At 57.3% G+C, this 16,052-nt stretch overlaps 1 protein-coding gene across 8 annotated transcripts in view; it reads right to left on the reverse strand.

Annotated features, from left to right (window-relative positions):
* COL27A1 (collagen type XXVII alpha 1 chain) overlaps positions 1-16,052 on the reverse strand; it is a 132,809-nt gene that overhangs the window by 81,249 nt on the left and 35,508 nt on the right. For 7 of the 8 annotated variants that reach the window (XR_006820699.1, XR_006820700.1, XM_046022078.1 and 4 more), the window contains 6 exons: positions 14,723-14,776; positions 6,290-6,334; positions 5,604-5,657; positions 5,113-5,157; positions 2,329-2,382; positions 1,631-1,675 (listed from right to left, as the gene is read on the reverse strand). Coding sequence is in view for 6 of the 8 variants with exons in the window: in XM_046022078.1 (XP_045878034.1) it covers positions 1,631-1,675; positions 2,329-2,382; positions 5,113-5,157; positions 5,604-5,657; positions 6,290-6,334; positions 14,723-14,776 (297 nt within the window). In the remaining 2 variants the exon portion in view is untranslated. The remainder of the gene's footprint in view (positions 1-1,630; positions 1,676-2,328; positions 2,383-5,112; positions 5,158-5,603; positions 5,658-6,289; positions 6,335-14,722; positions 14,777-16,052) is intronic. The other variant, XM_046022080.1, reaches the window with a different exon arrangement.

The raw sequence follows: 16,052 nt of genomic DNA on the forward strand, positions 1-16,052 counted from the left end.
TATCCCTTCCCCACTCTGTATTAACGCTCAGCACCATCTGACATTCATTCACTCATCACTCCTTCCCTTGTTCATTGTCTATCTGTTCATGAAAATGGGAACTTTGTCTTGCTCAGTGCTCAGCACTAAGTATAGTGCCTAGCCCACAGGATACGGTCAATATTCACAGGATGGACGGAGAGATAGAAGGATGGATGGATGGTTGGTTGGATGGATCTCCTTGTACAAGGTCTCCTGGCTTGAGGAGCAGATCCAGACACCAGCCCAGCCCTCAGAGATGCAAGGTCCTTGCCCTGAAAGAAGCATTAGGTGCTACACGTTGCCCAGATCCAGGTCTCAGGTGTTAGACCACCAGGCATAGAGGGGCTGTTGGGCCCAAAAGGTCTAGTCTGAAGATGAGGTGCCCCTCTGGTCCTTGAGACCAGGACCTGGAGCTTGCTTTTCTTGGCATACCACACTGGGCCCCACAGGGCCCAGATCCATACACTACAACAGGTAAGATGCCCCTGGTCACTCATGTCAACCGCAGAATCACAGAGAAGCCCCTTTCTGGGCACTGCTGAGCGCTCCTGGCCCCCTTCCAGATTCCTCTCAGATTCCAACCTCCCCACAGTCCCTTCTTCATCAACCACCAGCAGAGAGAAGCCCAGATCCCAAGCGGACAATGCTTCCAAGTCTAGGGATTAACCTGTGGACGACCGCATGGGACCTTAAGCTACCAACGGAGGTCAGGCCTGAAAGAAATATGCCTCTGTTATAGTCTGGGGTCTCCCTCTGCTGGCAGCAAGGACACCACACATATCACTGAAGGGGAAGCCTCAGCTTTCCCTCGTGAATAATGAGCGCATTGGAATTAATGTCTCGCCCAGCAGGTGAAGACTCTGGGGCATGTGTGTCTATAACATTCTTGGCAGCCAGTGAATCTGAGCTCTTGATCCACCATTGAGGTTAGAGGCCCTGGAGGTGGATGGCGGTGCTAGAATCCTGGCTTCCTTACTGACTGCAAAACTGGGGGCAAGTGACTTAACCTCTCTGTGCCTTGGCTTTCTCCTCCTGCCCCGCAGGTGCCCAAGCAGGAGGAAAGCAATCCCTGCCACGCCGGAGAGTCATGGGCGAAACCAGTGAACCAGGGGTTACGGCCAGCCTCTCTTGGGGTCACACCTGCTGTGGGCCTGCTCACACGCCCACCACCCTCTGGCCTGACAGGTGCACGTGTGACTGTGGCCACCCCAAGACAACACAGAGACTGAGGGTTTTCCGGGAAAGAGGAGCCCAGACCCAGGTCTAACCATGATCCCCCAGTCCAAGCAGGCCCACAGACACCACTGGCCCAGACAACAGAAGACCCCAGACACAGGACACACACACACACACACACACACACACACACACACACACACACAGAAGAGCCATCCCACAGGCAGCCAGGCAGCCACCGGTCAGTGTCCTGCTAGCAGAACATGAGGCCCAGAAAGCCCCGCATGCTGGCCCACACACTCAGAGCAGAGCAACGGCCCAGCGGACAGAAGAAGAGAACACGCAGGCTGCAGGAGCACAGGGTGGGGGGTGTGGCCCCAGGGACGTCAGATTCACCCATAGAGTCTGCATAATAGACACGGAAAATCTTTACCGGCCTACCCATCTTGCCCCTCTTGCCAGGAACACCAGGCAGGCCCTGTAGGGGAGAGACAGGGAAGAGGTCAGGAGGAGATTCCACAAGGGACAACCAGTGCTGTCCCAAACCGGCCCCAGAGCCACCCATAAGAGGAAGTCCCAGAGGGTTTATGGAGCAGGTCACACACAGTCGCTGTCAGTTATGTGCCCATCACATGGATGGTGCTTACACTCTACAGGACTGGGGTCTTCGTGGACCTGAACTGGGGAAATGCCCAGGAGAGCACCCAGGGTCCCTGGTATTCAGCAGGCACTCAACTCAAGGTCCTCTCTATTCAGCTTGTTGAGTTGAGTTCCCAAAGATGGGCTCAGCTGGGAGGTGACTGTCCATGCTCTCAGAATCGAGTCCCTTTCCTGACCTGGGCCCTGAGCACCCACGTCCCTTTGCCCAGGGGCCCCCTCCAAGCTCATCTCCTTAACCATTCCTGCCCCGCACTGAGAGCTTTGATGTATACACTGTCAATCCTGCCGGATTACAGGATTATTTCCCTGACTTTGCACCCACTCTCTCTTCTGTCTGGAAGCGGTCAGCCTTGACCCCTCGGCAGACTCCTACTCAACTCAAGGGCACCTCCTCTGGGAGGGACTCCCGGACTTTTCCAGGCAGAAGGGGTGGGTCGGTGGGCAGGAGGTAAACAAAGAAAGCCTACTCACTCGCTCTCCATCAGACCCTGGCAGGCCGAAGAGCCCTGGGAGTCCAATGTAGCCCTAGGAAAGAGCAGGTAAGGGGTCAGAGGGACTGAGTGGCAGGGTGTGGCTGGCCTGACCCGTCCCCGCGCCCCTCGCTGCCCTCCCACGTCCAGGCTCCTCTTCCTCGCTGGTGGCAGCGGTGACTCTGGTGGCTCCTCGATGACACAGGCCTTGAGGCAAGTGTATATGCCCATGGACTGCATGGTGCTGGCTTCCACGATGTAGTCCAAAGGCACATACGCTCACGCCAGGGAAGGGCGCGGGCACTCTCGGGGTGGGGGGGGGACGCCCGCCCCGCACCGGGGCTCCTGGACCTGCAGGAAGGAAGCTCTCGGCTGGATTAGAGGCTAGAGGGACACCAGGGTCCACTCGCTCCGAGGGACCCCGCCGGGTGCCCGTGGCTTCCACGGTGCCTTCTCCTAGGCTGCCAAAGGCCCTGGACATGGGGCTCCCATCCACCCGCAGCTGCCTGAGCGCCAGCAGGAGGCGCGGCTGCCCCTCGGGCACGCGTACGCCACTGCCTTCGACCCACCCGGTGACACTGTGGCTGGCCATCCACGCCGACCAGGAAACCAAGGTTCTGGAGAGAAAGCGGCACAAGCAGTCAGGGCACAGCTGGGAGTCCCCTGCCTTCAGATGCACCTAACTTTCTGCCTCCAAGTTGTGGCCACCACCGGGCAGGCCCTTCCCAGCTCAGCGAAGGCAAAGCCACCCCTTCCAAGCTGGGCTCCGAAGCCCTCGCCTCCAGCAAGCGGCGCCCATCCCTTCCCTCCACCTGCGCGCCATTGTTGCCCCCCATAATAGGATTCACCACTTTCTCCCATGTATCTTCTATAATCTGGGTCCGTATTTCATGCCCTCATTAGTCTGGGATGTCCTCAAGGGCAGGGAGCTAACCCCGAGCACCTAGTGTTATCTGTGCTCTCTAGATGTCTGTGGCATGCTTTCATAATAACGCTCCCAAAAGTTAACATTTCCTGAGCACAAACCACGTGCCAGGCCCGGTTCTCAGGACTTCTGTGTCCACACAAGCATCTACCGTGTCCTCGCTACAGCCCCGGAAGCAGGGTATTATCAGTCAGCCCCCTGTAAAGGTGAGAACGTTTAGGCCCAGGAGTGGAGTGACTTGCCCAGGGCCACAGGGCTGGAGCATGACAAAACTGGTATTGGAATTCGAGTCATCGGACTCCCCGGCAGGCCTCCGGACCACTCGGTTACACAGCCTCCTGCCAGCAAGCAAGCACCACATCTCTCCCTCCCTAGTAAGACGAGAGGTCACTGAGCCTCCTCGGCATCCCTGGTGAAAAGAGCCATCCCTGTAACGAGGAACATTTACTGATCCTGCCAGCCAGGGCTTCTAGCCCAGATTTACAGATGAGAAAAATGGGCTCTGAGAGGTCCAGCAACTTGCCTGCCGTGCCACGGCTGGATAAGGGCACAGCCGGTCTCAAAGTCCGTGGCCCTAATTCCAAAGCCTGCGTTCTACCACCTTCCCCATGATGAGGCCGGTGCTGGCAGGGGTGGGAGGGTGGCTCCGGCCCTCCCAGCTCCCCCAGGCTGCGCAGGGCCTTGTGACCCAGAGAGGAGGGCGCTGCCACCAGATCAAGTCTGGGCCGCATGTGATCTCAAGATGCCATCCGCAGGGCAAACAGCAAGCAGCCCCAGATGTCAGCAGCTTGCCTCTGGGGCCACAGCTCGTGGGAACAGCTGGATACAGGACAGGAGCCACCCTAGGTCCCTGCATGACATCACCACCGACATCATCACGTCCCGAGGAACCTGCCCGCCCACCTCTTCGCCCACCTCCCAGACGCTCTAACAGCCACATGTCAGCTACAGGGATCAAGGCCCAGACTGTGGCCATAAATAGCCTTGGCTCGGGAGTGGAGGACACGTCACACCTGACCTGGCCTGACCGAGAGCTGTGTGACCCACTTGCCGAGCACTCTCTTGAGAGGCAGAAAGTCTGGCCCTTGGGACACCTACGTCCCCGTCCCAGCTCCACCTGAGGCACGCAGAGCGAACGGCAGCTGTCAGCTCCCCACCATGAACCCAGTTTCCTTGTGCAGGGACAAGGGCATTCCACCACCTCTTTCAAACTCCATCTACCGTCATCTGGTGCACCCAGAATCTTCTCCACCACCCACAGCCCACTTGGGGGCCCCTCTTCAGCAGTACTTGCTTCCAAACTCCTGGTAGCCCCATAACCATGCTGGAGGTGGGAACGGACGTCACTCCCATTGTAAAGATGGGCAAACTGAGGCTGCTGGCTACTCAGGGTTTGCTCCGCAGAGGGAGAGCTGATGCTCCCTCAGCCTCCGGGCCTGAGCCGCATCCCCCATCAGCCTCCCCTGCTCTCTGAAAAGGGTCGGGAGGGAAGCAGGAGAGAGGCGTCTGAGGATTCTAATGGCAGACGAAGGAGCCCCGACTTAGGTCCTCTAGCACTTGCGATGTGCTAGGGGACACGGCTAGGAAATGCCTGACCATGGCAGCTGGGCCGCTCAGCACCCAGCAGACGCAGCTTTGCTGCCCAGTCTGCCTGGCATTTCTGGCTCAGGGTTCCCCATCACCTGCCCACCCTGCTGCCCCCTGGCTCTCCAGAGAGCACTCACGTGGGAGGGCAAAGGCACCAGACACTGGAGAGAGACCCTGCACACCTTACCTCTCAGCAGGCCTGCTGGGGGGACAGGGAAAGACAGCCCCCCCCCAGGGCCCCAACCTGAGTGGCACTTGCCAAGGCCCACTTACCCGGCTGCCTTTCGGGCCAGGGTCTCCTACTGGTCCTGGTAACCCCTGAAACACAAGAGACAGAGGGGCAAGGACATAGGGGAACATTCTCCCTGCTGCCCGCAACCTAGGGCGAGTCTTGCCTCCTTGGGGCCTCAGCTGCCCCTTCTGTAGAAAGGGAGTGGGGCTAGACCTGCAGTCTTCACACTGAGGACCCCACTCTGCCCCAGAGTCCCAGGGGGAGTGGATGGGGGGTGGGGGTGGGGAGCTGAGTGGGAGGAGCCTCTGAGGCCCCACCCCCTAGCCCCAGCTCCCTTTCTCAGCATCCTGTACCCTACTGCCCTCAAAGAGAGGGCTCCTCAGTCCAGCCCCCTGAATAGCACTTCCTTCAGGGCCCACCCAGTAGGCACAGCTCCTCGGCCCCAGCCTGCCGCCTCCCTCTGCCTGGGGGGGACCCATGGCCATCTCCACACCATCACGGCCACCGAGCTTCCAGAAGCCATATACTGCACCTGCCTGCCAGGGTAACCTTTGGCCCCTGGGCTGCCCTCAGGTCCTGGCTGCCCCTGCAAAAGAACGAGGAGAAACATAAGGAAAGGGGAGACCTTGCCCTGCTCTGGGTCTGGGGGCCGCTGCGGGGCTGGGGCTGACTCACAGTGGACAAAGACAAGGGCAGGAATGTGAGCTGAATGTGGAGGAAGGGGAAGCCACAGGCCTGCTGGGCCCCCAGCCCACCCCTCTGCGAAACCGGTCAGACCAGCTCAGAAGGACGAGCGTCCTGCGCCGGCCGCCCAGGACTGAGAAGGCTCTGAGGAGCCCTGGCTGGCTCTCCCACGCTGGCAGGGGCTGCTGTTTGACTTGGGCCAGGAGAGCCCAAATTCCTGCAAACCCCACGGCGGCATGCATAATATCCCCTAACATCGCCCGGAACAGGCCAGCTATTCATGGCTCTGGCTGCAGTCGAGCGGCTCGTGCCAACGCCAGCTCGGCGTGGACTCCAGCTCCTCTCGGCCGAGGTAGCTGGGGGAGAGCGGGGCACGGTGGGGAGGCTGCCCATGGGAGGCAGAGCTGCCTGGTTCTGGGGCTCACTCATGGAACGGGGCCCAGGGAGGAGGCCAGGGCCAGACAGGGATGGAGCGGGGCAGGGGGCAGAGAAGGGGGAGTGTAAGCAGGGCAGGGCTGAGGCTGTGGCCCTCACCTGTTCTCCGGGGTGCCCCGCTGGTCCAGGATAGCCCTTGTGTCCCTGGGGGGGGGGAGGGGGAGGGGGAGGGCGGAGTAGGGGGGAAGAAAGGGCATCAGGCCAGGAAGGCATCTGGGCCTGCAGATCAGATGGCAGAGGCCCAGGCGCCCCACCTGCCTTTACAGTGTTGTATGCTCTGTGCACGGCAGGGGTGGAGTATGCGTGCTCACTGACCGCCCGCTGAATGGATACATACAGGCTAGCAGGATGCTTTCGTCTGCCACCAAGGGCGCTCAGACAGAAGCCATCTGGGACGGTGTTTCCCTCCTCCCGCGGGCTTTGTGAGCGGAACTGGGAGACAGCCCCCCAGGGCACAGTGAGGCTGTATCCCAACCATTCCTTCCAAATCCAGACAGGGCTGAGCCCATCCGAAGCCAGCAGGGGTACAGCGAGTTCTCCATGGATGGGTGGGCCCATAAGGACCTTCAGGTCTGGGACACGCACAACCACCGCGTGCTGCTGGGATCTGTGTCAAGGCCTGCCCTTACTCATAAACCCCTATCAGGAAAGATCTCACACATACCGACCAAATACGGGAACCGCAGGCACAGCCTCCCTTCCTCCCACCGGTCCCAGGTCCCATCCCAGGGAGGAAGAGGCCACCCAAATGCCAGACTGGGAAGGACTCTGGCCACCAGCCAGTACCACCCCTGACCCTCTATCGCCACGGCCCAACCACCAGGTCTCTAGGTCAAGAGAATCCAACCAGTGTGGGCTTTACTCACGGCCCCAGGGACCACCACGAGAGCCTTCATTTCCTAAGACTTAGGGGCTCTCCGAAGGGAAACCCGGGACTTCAAACTTCCATCACCCCAGGGCAGCTATGAGCTAAGACCGGGCAGGGGCCTTCCAGTTTAGACAAATCAGCCACCCAGAGCTCCGTCAGACCCCCCGGCACAGAGAGCCCAGGGCTTGGCTCAGACACCGCCCCTCACCTACCGTGCAACGCTGGTGGGCTTCTACCCTACCCTGGACCTCAGCCGAGGGCACGAGCCCTCTCAGTCCCCCTTGGCTCTGGTGTTCAAGGACTCCAGAGTTTACAGCTCCCCTGGACGGCGATAAATGAGACGACGCCTGTAGATCCCCTCCGTGCACGGCTGCTGACCTGAGCCTACGCCAGCATGACCCCCTCTAGCCCTTACGCCAGCCTGACAAGGTGCAGGTGGGGGGACGGTGGAAGGTCCGGATTATTGACTGCACTTGACAGAGGAGAAAACAGAGTCTCAGAGAGCTTTCTCCGAGTCCCATCGCTAAGAAGCACTGGGCTCCCGCTCGCCGCCGGGTCCCTTTTACACCTGCGGCCACATCGAGAGCCTGGCCGACATCCCCAGGCACAGTAAACGTTCACGCATGTCCACGAACACACACAGGCACACGCACTAGGCACCCCCACAGGCCCCCAGGAAGCAGGAGTCGTAATTATAAACAGCAGTGCCGGTTGGATCCAAGAGCTCTGGGGGGTTTACAAGCATTCTTTCGGCACCTACTCACGCCTCGGGATGGCTTGGCGAGACGATTACACCTCACACGTGGGGCCTGAGAGACTGAGGCAACGGGACTTGGGCACGACTTCTACCTGGGGCGGGGGGGCGGCATGTTCTTTTCCCCCAGGAGCAGACCAAAGCCTAGGCCATAGCTGGGGGCTCACATGCAGAGTGGCTAAGAGCTCTCAGGTCAGGCTAATCTGGAACTATCCTGCTTCACTCCTGGAGGGCTGTATGATCTGAGGCCACTGCTGGCACCTCGCTGAGCCTTGGTTTCCTCTTTTGTAAATGAAAACAAAAGGACTAGCACACGGATCACATGATATAACGTGTGTAAAGCACCCAGCCCAGTACCTAGCATTGAATTCAGGGGCCCTGTCAAGACCTGCTGCTGTCACCATCGCGACCTTCGTACTTCATTCATTCATTAAACAAACACTTACGGAACTTGTACGAGCCAGCTCCATTCCAGGCCTGGGATGAGTGAGAAGACAACATCCTTTAGCCTTAATGGAGTTGACAGTCTAATTAAGGAGATGTAAAAACAAATAAATATAAAAGATAATGTCTGGGGGAGGTGGGAAAAGGGAATTTTGGGGGGGGGTGTAGAGTTTCAGTTTTGCAAGATGGGAAAGTTCTGGGGATGCCTTTTGCACCAGGATGTGAATGTGCTTAGCACTACTGACCTGTAACTTTAAACAGTTAAAATAAAAAATTTTATATTGTGTGGTTTCTGCTGTGATTAAAAACTACAATTTTGAAAACGGTGACAGTGTGGCAGGGACCAGCGCAACGAAGAAAAGTGAGCAGAGTCAGAGGACAGAGAGAGGCGGTGTTGTGGGGGGAGGGGTGTGTCGCTGCAACTGGGACAAATGACGTGAGGCAGGGCTGGCTCTCTGGGGAAAGGCATTCCTACCAAAGGGAACAGTAGGTGCAGAAGTCCTGAGGCAAGAACCCTCTCAAGTGGGTTGGACGAAGCCTGAGGCCTCCACGATGGGAGCAGAATGAGGGAGGGGTGAGGCGGAGAGGGGCGGGTGGTTAAGAAGAAGCCAGAAGCCAGAGCACAGAAGACAGGAGCACGGCAGCAACCCACAGGAGGATTTTGAGCAGGGATGTGTCATGAAAGGACACACATGATCGTCTTTCTTATCCTTTCTCCACTTGAAACTTGCTCACGAGGAAGAATAAGCAAAGCCTTTCCCACAAAGAGCAAAATTGAGCCTTGAGCTCAGGCTGTGTGACTCCGCCCAGGCAATCACCCTCTCTGAGCCTCACTCTGCCATTCTCAGCCCGCCTGGGGCTGCTTCCAAAAGCCGATGCAATAATGGGGTAAGAATCCCCAGAGAACCAAGAAAGGGGACCAGGGAGCCCCTGAGCATCACCAGCTCCTTTGGCTTCGCCTGCAGTCAGGAAGAAATCTGCTGGAAACCAATGCTCCCACAGAGAAGTGCTGCCAGGGAGATCCCAGAAGATTTTAAGTAAACCCTTTACTCAGGACACAGTAAGAAAGGAAATGCATGATCTTCGGGGATAAGGACACAGGCCTGCCCTTTGCCTGGCCTGGTACTAGAGCCTTAAATAAATACATCAGCTCATCAACTCCCTGCCATCACCCTTAGCAGGCAGGCATTACCATGCACACATGGCAGACGAGGAAACGGAGGCTAAACAGAAAGGTAAAGAGACTTCCCTGAGCCCACACAGCTTCTCGGGGCAAAGCCAAGGTATGACTCCAGTCTCTAAATCCTAACCACCCAATCATGGGATAAGACATACGTATTGAGGCCCAAGACCCACCTAGAAGGACACAGAGCCACGTAGGGAGAGACCCCCTTACAAACCTTCTTCCCCAAGACAGAGCATATGGGTCACTACAGCATGACTGGAACAGAGGACCATCACACAGAGCCCTGGAGTATCTGAGTTGGAGGGGACCTGCGCCATCAATCTGACCACTGTTCTCATCAGACAGACTTACCAGGGGGAAGGGACTTGTGCAAGGTTCCTTAGCAAGTTATGGCCAAGCCTAGACTGTTCCCCAGGACTCCTGACGCCACCCCACCCCGCCCCACCAGCCCCCGGGCTGCGCTTCATCCAACAGGCCACAATTCCTAGGTCTGTCCCAATCAGTGGACCCTGAGGGTCCTTGCACGTTGCTGGGAACGACCCACTTCTCCTGGCTGGCTGAGAGCAGGAGAGGCCGAGCACGACCACGGCATGGCGGGAGGGTTAGAGGGAGGTTCCTGTGCTCCCTGGAAGTACCTTAGCAGTGTTTACCAAGCTGGGGCCAGCCAAATAGCTTCAAATGACAGGGCCCCAGGACCTGGAAGAATCCAAACCATGATCTTCTCCTGGGCCCCAGCAATTACGGGGTGAGTGCTAACCGCAAGGTGGACCCACGGGCTGTGATTTGCCCCTGTGTGATGGGTGCCTGGCGGGTACTAGGGGAGGGCCGGTGCTTCCAGGGAGCTCCAGGGACCACGGAGTCTGTAAGGGGCCTCTGGCGGCCCAGCAGGCGGGTCTCCACATGACCCGTGTTTATAATAGAACTCGGTCTATATTTTGGTTTGGGAGCCAGATTAATCATTGCTTACAATGTGCAAGGAGAAACCAGACATCACCTCACGGTGGCTGCAGACAGTCTCTCTGTTGGCCGGGATGCTATTTGGGCTTCGGGCAGGGAGCGTGGGGTGGGGGTGGGGGTCCTGTTCGTACCTGGGGGTTCGTACCTGGGGGTCCCGGGGAGCAATGTGTGCCTAGACCTCAGCTGGTCCCCCGCTCTACCTCAGCGTGGGAGCAGCTTCCTCGGCAGTAAAACGGAACTCGCCATGCTTGCCGAGCACACCACAAGACTCCCTAAACTTCTCGACCACCTCCGCAGCCCACTGGGGGCCATCAGCGGGACAGAGAGCCCCACTGGACAGAAAGGATCAGCGAGGAAGAAACAGGCCAGGATGCCGAGTGACTCATTCCATGATACTGCCCAGGTCCCTGCTCCTCTCTGGACCTCAGTTTCCCCCACTGGCGTCTCAAAGCCTTGTGTCGGCTCAGAAACTGTAGGATTCAGAAATGGGTGGTTTGTCCAAAAGCACAGTCCATCATGACCCATGAGCCAAACTCTGCTCACTGGGTACCTGAGACAGGTCGGGCAGGAATGCACCATTTCTATCTGGCTCATTCATTCAACCAATCGTTCGTTCATTCAACTAGGGTTTGCTGAACCCTAAACATGACCCTGTGTTCAGCACAAAGAATAAACTGGTGAGTAAAACAAACTCACTCCCTACCTTCTGGAAGGTAACACAGATTAACTGGACTGAAGGAGAAGCGCTCCTTAGCACGGATGTGCGAAGACAGTGTAGACAGCCAACCGGAAGGAGTGGCCTTGTAAACGCTCCCTTGAAGGAGGGGCCGGGTTGGACAGCAGAGCTCAGAAACAGCAGTGGGGCTGGGCTCCAGAAGCCCAGGGCAGCCCAGCAGCAGGGGAATCTGGAGAAGGTTCTCCGGAGGGGCTATGCATGGAAGTGGCCAACTCTGGCGGCACAAGGAGGGCCTGTGGGCAGGGGGAGGGTTGCAAGAGGGAGCCGGGAGGAAGTTTGAACTGCAGTCCCAATTTTCTTCCATGAGTCATGTCTTACATGGGGCGATGCGTTAAGGATTCTGAGGCCGCATCAGGGCTTGACAGGAAAGATCAATGAATGATGTCTGCCATAGGCAGGAGAGGAGGGAGGTATGAGACGGGGCAGATGCGTGCGTCCAGCACTGTGCTCAGCCCCCCAAAAGGAAACAAGGGTGAATACCTGCTCCAGCTGATGGAGGACACCCCAAGGACACCTGAGAGTCTCCTGCCAGCCTAAGGGGCAGAGACCCAGAAAGGCTGAGAAGGTGGGCGGGATGATCAGGGGAAGGAAGCAGGACCTCTGCCTGGGGGGTGCCAGGAAGGTGCTCCTGGAGAAGACAGTGTTGGAGAATAGAATTGAGGGACAGACGCATGAAGATGAGCATGGAGGGTCAAACCAGGGGAGGGCATAGCGTAAGCAAGCGCAGGGAGGCAGAAAGGCCCAGGATGGAGCCGCTGACATGGTGGCCGGGTACGTCTTGGCTGGGGAAGGGCGGCTGTCCTGTGCGTTGCGGGATATTTAAAAGTATCTCGGGCTTCTACCTGTTAGAAGCTGGTAGCCTCCCTCTCCCAGTGGTGATGGCCAAAACCATCTCCAGACATTGCTAACTGTCCCCTGAGCTGGGAGGGGGGCAAAATCACCCCCAGTTGGGAAGCACAGCTCTAAGGAAAGAAGACAAGATGGTCAGACAAGGGACAGCACAGGATTCCACCTTCCCAATGTGCAAACAGGGTTCTGGTAGCCTTCTTGGCTAGTGGAGGGTCGTTACCTGGTAACTAGGCAAGATGACCGATGGTACCAGATGGACAAGACCTTCAACGCTTTTCCTTCAAGATCGCGATCACTCATCCATTCAACAAACATGCACGCAGTGCCTACGGTTCCAGCCCCGCGCTAGTGCTGGGGCTAGAATATCTCATTTCACCCGACCTCTCCATGAATCCCAGCTGAGGCTCAGCAAGGTGAGGCCGCTTGCCCAAGCTCACACATCAGGAGAGGGGACAGAGCTGGGGTAAATCCAGACCTGTCTGGTCTGGTCTGTGCACCGGCACAGTCCTCAGGGGTTGGCTCAGCAAAGGCCTTCAGCAAACATCGCAGCAGATGGCAGACAAAAGGACCTTCTCAGCCTGGGATGCTGTTTTTCACTTAGTGGGCCCTCTCTTATTTGAAAAGCTGTCTCAGCCAGCGCTGGGCAGAGAAAAGGCTTGAAGGTCAGAGACCTGGGTTCAGATCCCAACTCTGTGGCTTAGTGACTCCGCAGGGTCTGTCCGTCAAAGCAGCAGCTCTCAGTCTCGGCAGCTCATGAGACTCTTGTACCTGGATCCCACTCACACCAACAGGACCAGAGCCCCTGCCCACAGCCCCCGGCTGGTTCTTATCCACAGTGAGGCAGGGGCGCGGCGGGGGAGAGCACTGCTACTGAATTTCTTCTCCACGAGCCCCTCAGTGAGCTCGTTGGCATTCACTCAACACCCGTGCCAGCACCGCTGACCTGGGTAAGCCTGGGACCTAAGCACATATTTGTTGAATGACTGGAAGAAGGAGCGATCAAACAAATGAATGAATGAGGTCCATCTGAGCCTGTCTTCTCAGCTGTAAGATAGGCTTAATAGTGCTATCGAGAGGACACAATGTGACAAAGGAGAGTCACTCCTATGCCCCCTCTAATTCGCCACACGACCTAACCTGGGAGCCCTCCCAACCAAAACTCCCTGTCTCCTGCCAATTTTTGTCCATTTTCCATTTATCCTTCCATTTTCACTGTTTTTTCTTTTCAGTATCTGTCGCCCCACCACGCACACAAGAATGCAAGCTCTGAGGGGACAGGGATTTTTGTCTATTTACTCAGCTCCCCGCCTTGCATTCTGCCTGGCACATAATAAGGATGTAATCACTTCTGTTGAAGAAATGAATGAATGGGATTATGGGTGTCGCCCTGAGGTGACACCCCAAGTCAATGAGCCAGTGAGCAGAGGATGCCCACTTCACCTGCCGCCCAGGGTGGGGTCCCCTCTCCCCCCAAGGCTCCCCACACAAGACGATGCAGAGAAGCCACTTAAGAGCATCAGGACAAAGTGGCCGCTGTTGTCACTGAAGACACTCATGGGAGGAGAGAGTGCTTACAAGCCGTGATGATTCCAAGTACCATTCTACCCATCGGGTCTTCCTCTCGGCCCTCACGACTGGTCAAGGGTCCCTGCCTTGGGCCCCGAGGCACCCCCCAACCATGATCTGCCAACCAGCCTGCCACAGACCAACTCCTGTATGTCTGCCTGAGCTGGGGCCCCAGGGCCTCTGTGTCAACGGTTTTGCAAGTTTCCCAACCGCACAGAGACTCTTCCTTAGTTGAGAAAAGACGTTTCACCCTTCTCAGGTGAGCTGGTCCCTCTTGGATGGGGGCTCTGGGCCTCCCTGGACATCTGCTGAGAACAGGGAGCCCTGCAGCTCCGGCAGGAGCAGGTCTAGCCTGCTTTTCCCATCTCTTGCCGCCTCTGCTAGACTCCCACCCCCATGCAGAGCGAGACCACCACTGGCTGCTTTACGAGCCGCCACTGGAAAGAGACTTTTCCACTCACACCTCATCCATCAGAAAGTGCTGGAGCACGGAGGGAAGCGAGTGGGGAGAGGGAGTCCCTGTGTTCTCTGAGCCAGAAAATACCATGTTTCCCCAGTTCACAGACAGCCACAGACTCCTGTCTGGGTCTGGCCTCTCCAGATGTATGCTCTGGCCTGCTCTGGCCCTGGAGGGTGGAGAAGATGCAGGAGACATGACGCTTCAAGTGCCACAGAGACCCTCAGAGCAAGGACAAGATGGAGCCAGGAGACACGTCCAGAGAAGAATCAGATGGTCCAGAGAGCCGGTGGCTGCAGCCACAGCAGGCAGCCGGGGTGGAAGCAAAAGACGTGGCTCTAGGCCGATGAACCTCCTGGAATCCCCATCAGTAATCCTGTGAAACTAGTCGACCCTTGGCCTGCATTGTCCTCCCCACCCCCACCCCCATTTCCTGAACACCTACTATGCACAGGCCCTGTGCTAGGCTCAGTAGGGAGAGTGCCAAACCAGATTTGCACGCCCTGATCCGTGAGGCTAGACTTTGGGCTGAAAATAACCAAGATGGGCAAATGGTCCTTGAGCAGAGTGGAGGCTCCTGGACTGAACGCTGGGGTTCCAGGAGGACTATCTGGAATAGGCATGAGCATGGCTGAGTCCTGAGGGATGGCAGACCTGGGCCGGGAGGCTAGAAAGCCCACTGCACAAGGCCAACCACGGAAAACAAAAGGTGTACCTTTCGTCCAAGAGGTCCTGGATTCCCCGAGAGCCCAGGCAAGCCCACGTCGCCCTGCAAAACACAGACAAACGGGTGAGGCGGGGGGAACAGGAGCAGAGACACTCGTGAAATGGCAAGTCTGTCCTCACTCAGCCAACCGTCTGTGACCAGGACTCCTGGAGGCCCGGAGGCCTCTGGCAGAGATAAGGGAAGCTCAGTGAGCGGCTACCCAGCCCCTCCCCACTAACCCAGTCTCTCCCCTTGATCTATTTTATACCCTGGATGCTGGCACAGGACACCATCTAGGGAACAGGGTCTGCTGCTAAAACCGCATCTGAAAATCACTGCCCCAGGGGACACACCACTTGTCTGTCCCTTTCCAATCTGCTCTCTCTCTCTGCATTCCTGAGAATGAAGTCCTGAGACCTGGTCCTGACACCCCTTCTCTTCTGCCCTTTCCTCCTCCTGGCTGGGCCTGGTGGGCAGTAGGGGGCATTTCTGCCTTGAGACCTGAGAACAGACAACTCGGGAGGAAGAGAGAAGCCCGGGCTCTTGGACTTCGTCAGACCTGGATACAAATTCGGCTCTGCTCCTGACCAGCTCTGTGACCTCCAGCAAGCCACTTGCTCTGAGGCCTCTCTGTTTTCTCATCTGCAAGCCGGGCCCATCTGTCCTATACTACAAGGCTTCGATGAGCACAGGGGCATGCATGTGGATGTTTAAACTCACCGAATGTTCGCCGCATGAAAAAATGACCCATGAGGATGTGAAGGAATGAACCACCTAAGTCTTGGGGAAATCAAAGGGACCTGTGGCTTCTATGTGCCTAAGCATGGGAGGCTGGGTTGAGAAGCCGTGTTCTGTCAGGAGGGCTCTTGGGCTTGTATCCAGAACGAGCCAGATAGTATTCCCTTTTCCATGAGAAACTTCTGGTCCCGTAGCCCTTCAGAGATAGGGAGCCCTGAGTCTCTGGCCTGATCCTTTCCTACCTCCTAGAAATCCACAGACCTGTCGGCTCACATTAACCTCAGAGGCGATTTTGAATGTTTTTTGGAAGCTTCCTGGGTGTGTGTTAGCAGAAAGCTTCTGCACGCCAAGGGTCACCTAGAGGGCCCTACAGAAATGCAGGACATTACACAAAAGATCACTCGCCAAGGGTGTGTCCACAGGCAAAAGCGGCTGTCAGTCTTACAGGCTGCACCCCCAAAGAAAGTGCAGGGAAGGACTCTGGGTTTGGCACGGGGAGAGCTGCAGGACTTCAAGGAAAACACCAAAACCACACTCTTCTCTGGCTACTTCGCCGCCTCCTGCCTCTGACACGCAGCAGCCTCTGCCGGGCCAGGGATGT

This window comes from Meles meles, chromosome 11 (assembly GCF_922984935.1).
Source record: "Meles meles chromosome 11, mMelMel3.1 paternal haplotype, whole genome shotgun sequence".
NCBI lineage: Eukaryota > Metazoa > Chordata > Mammalia > Carnivora > Mustelidae > Meles > Meles meles.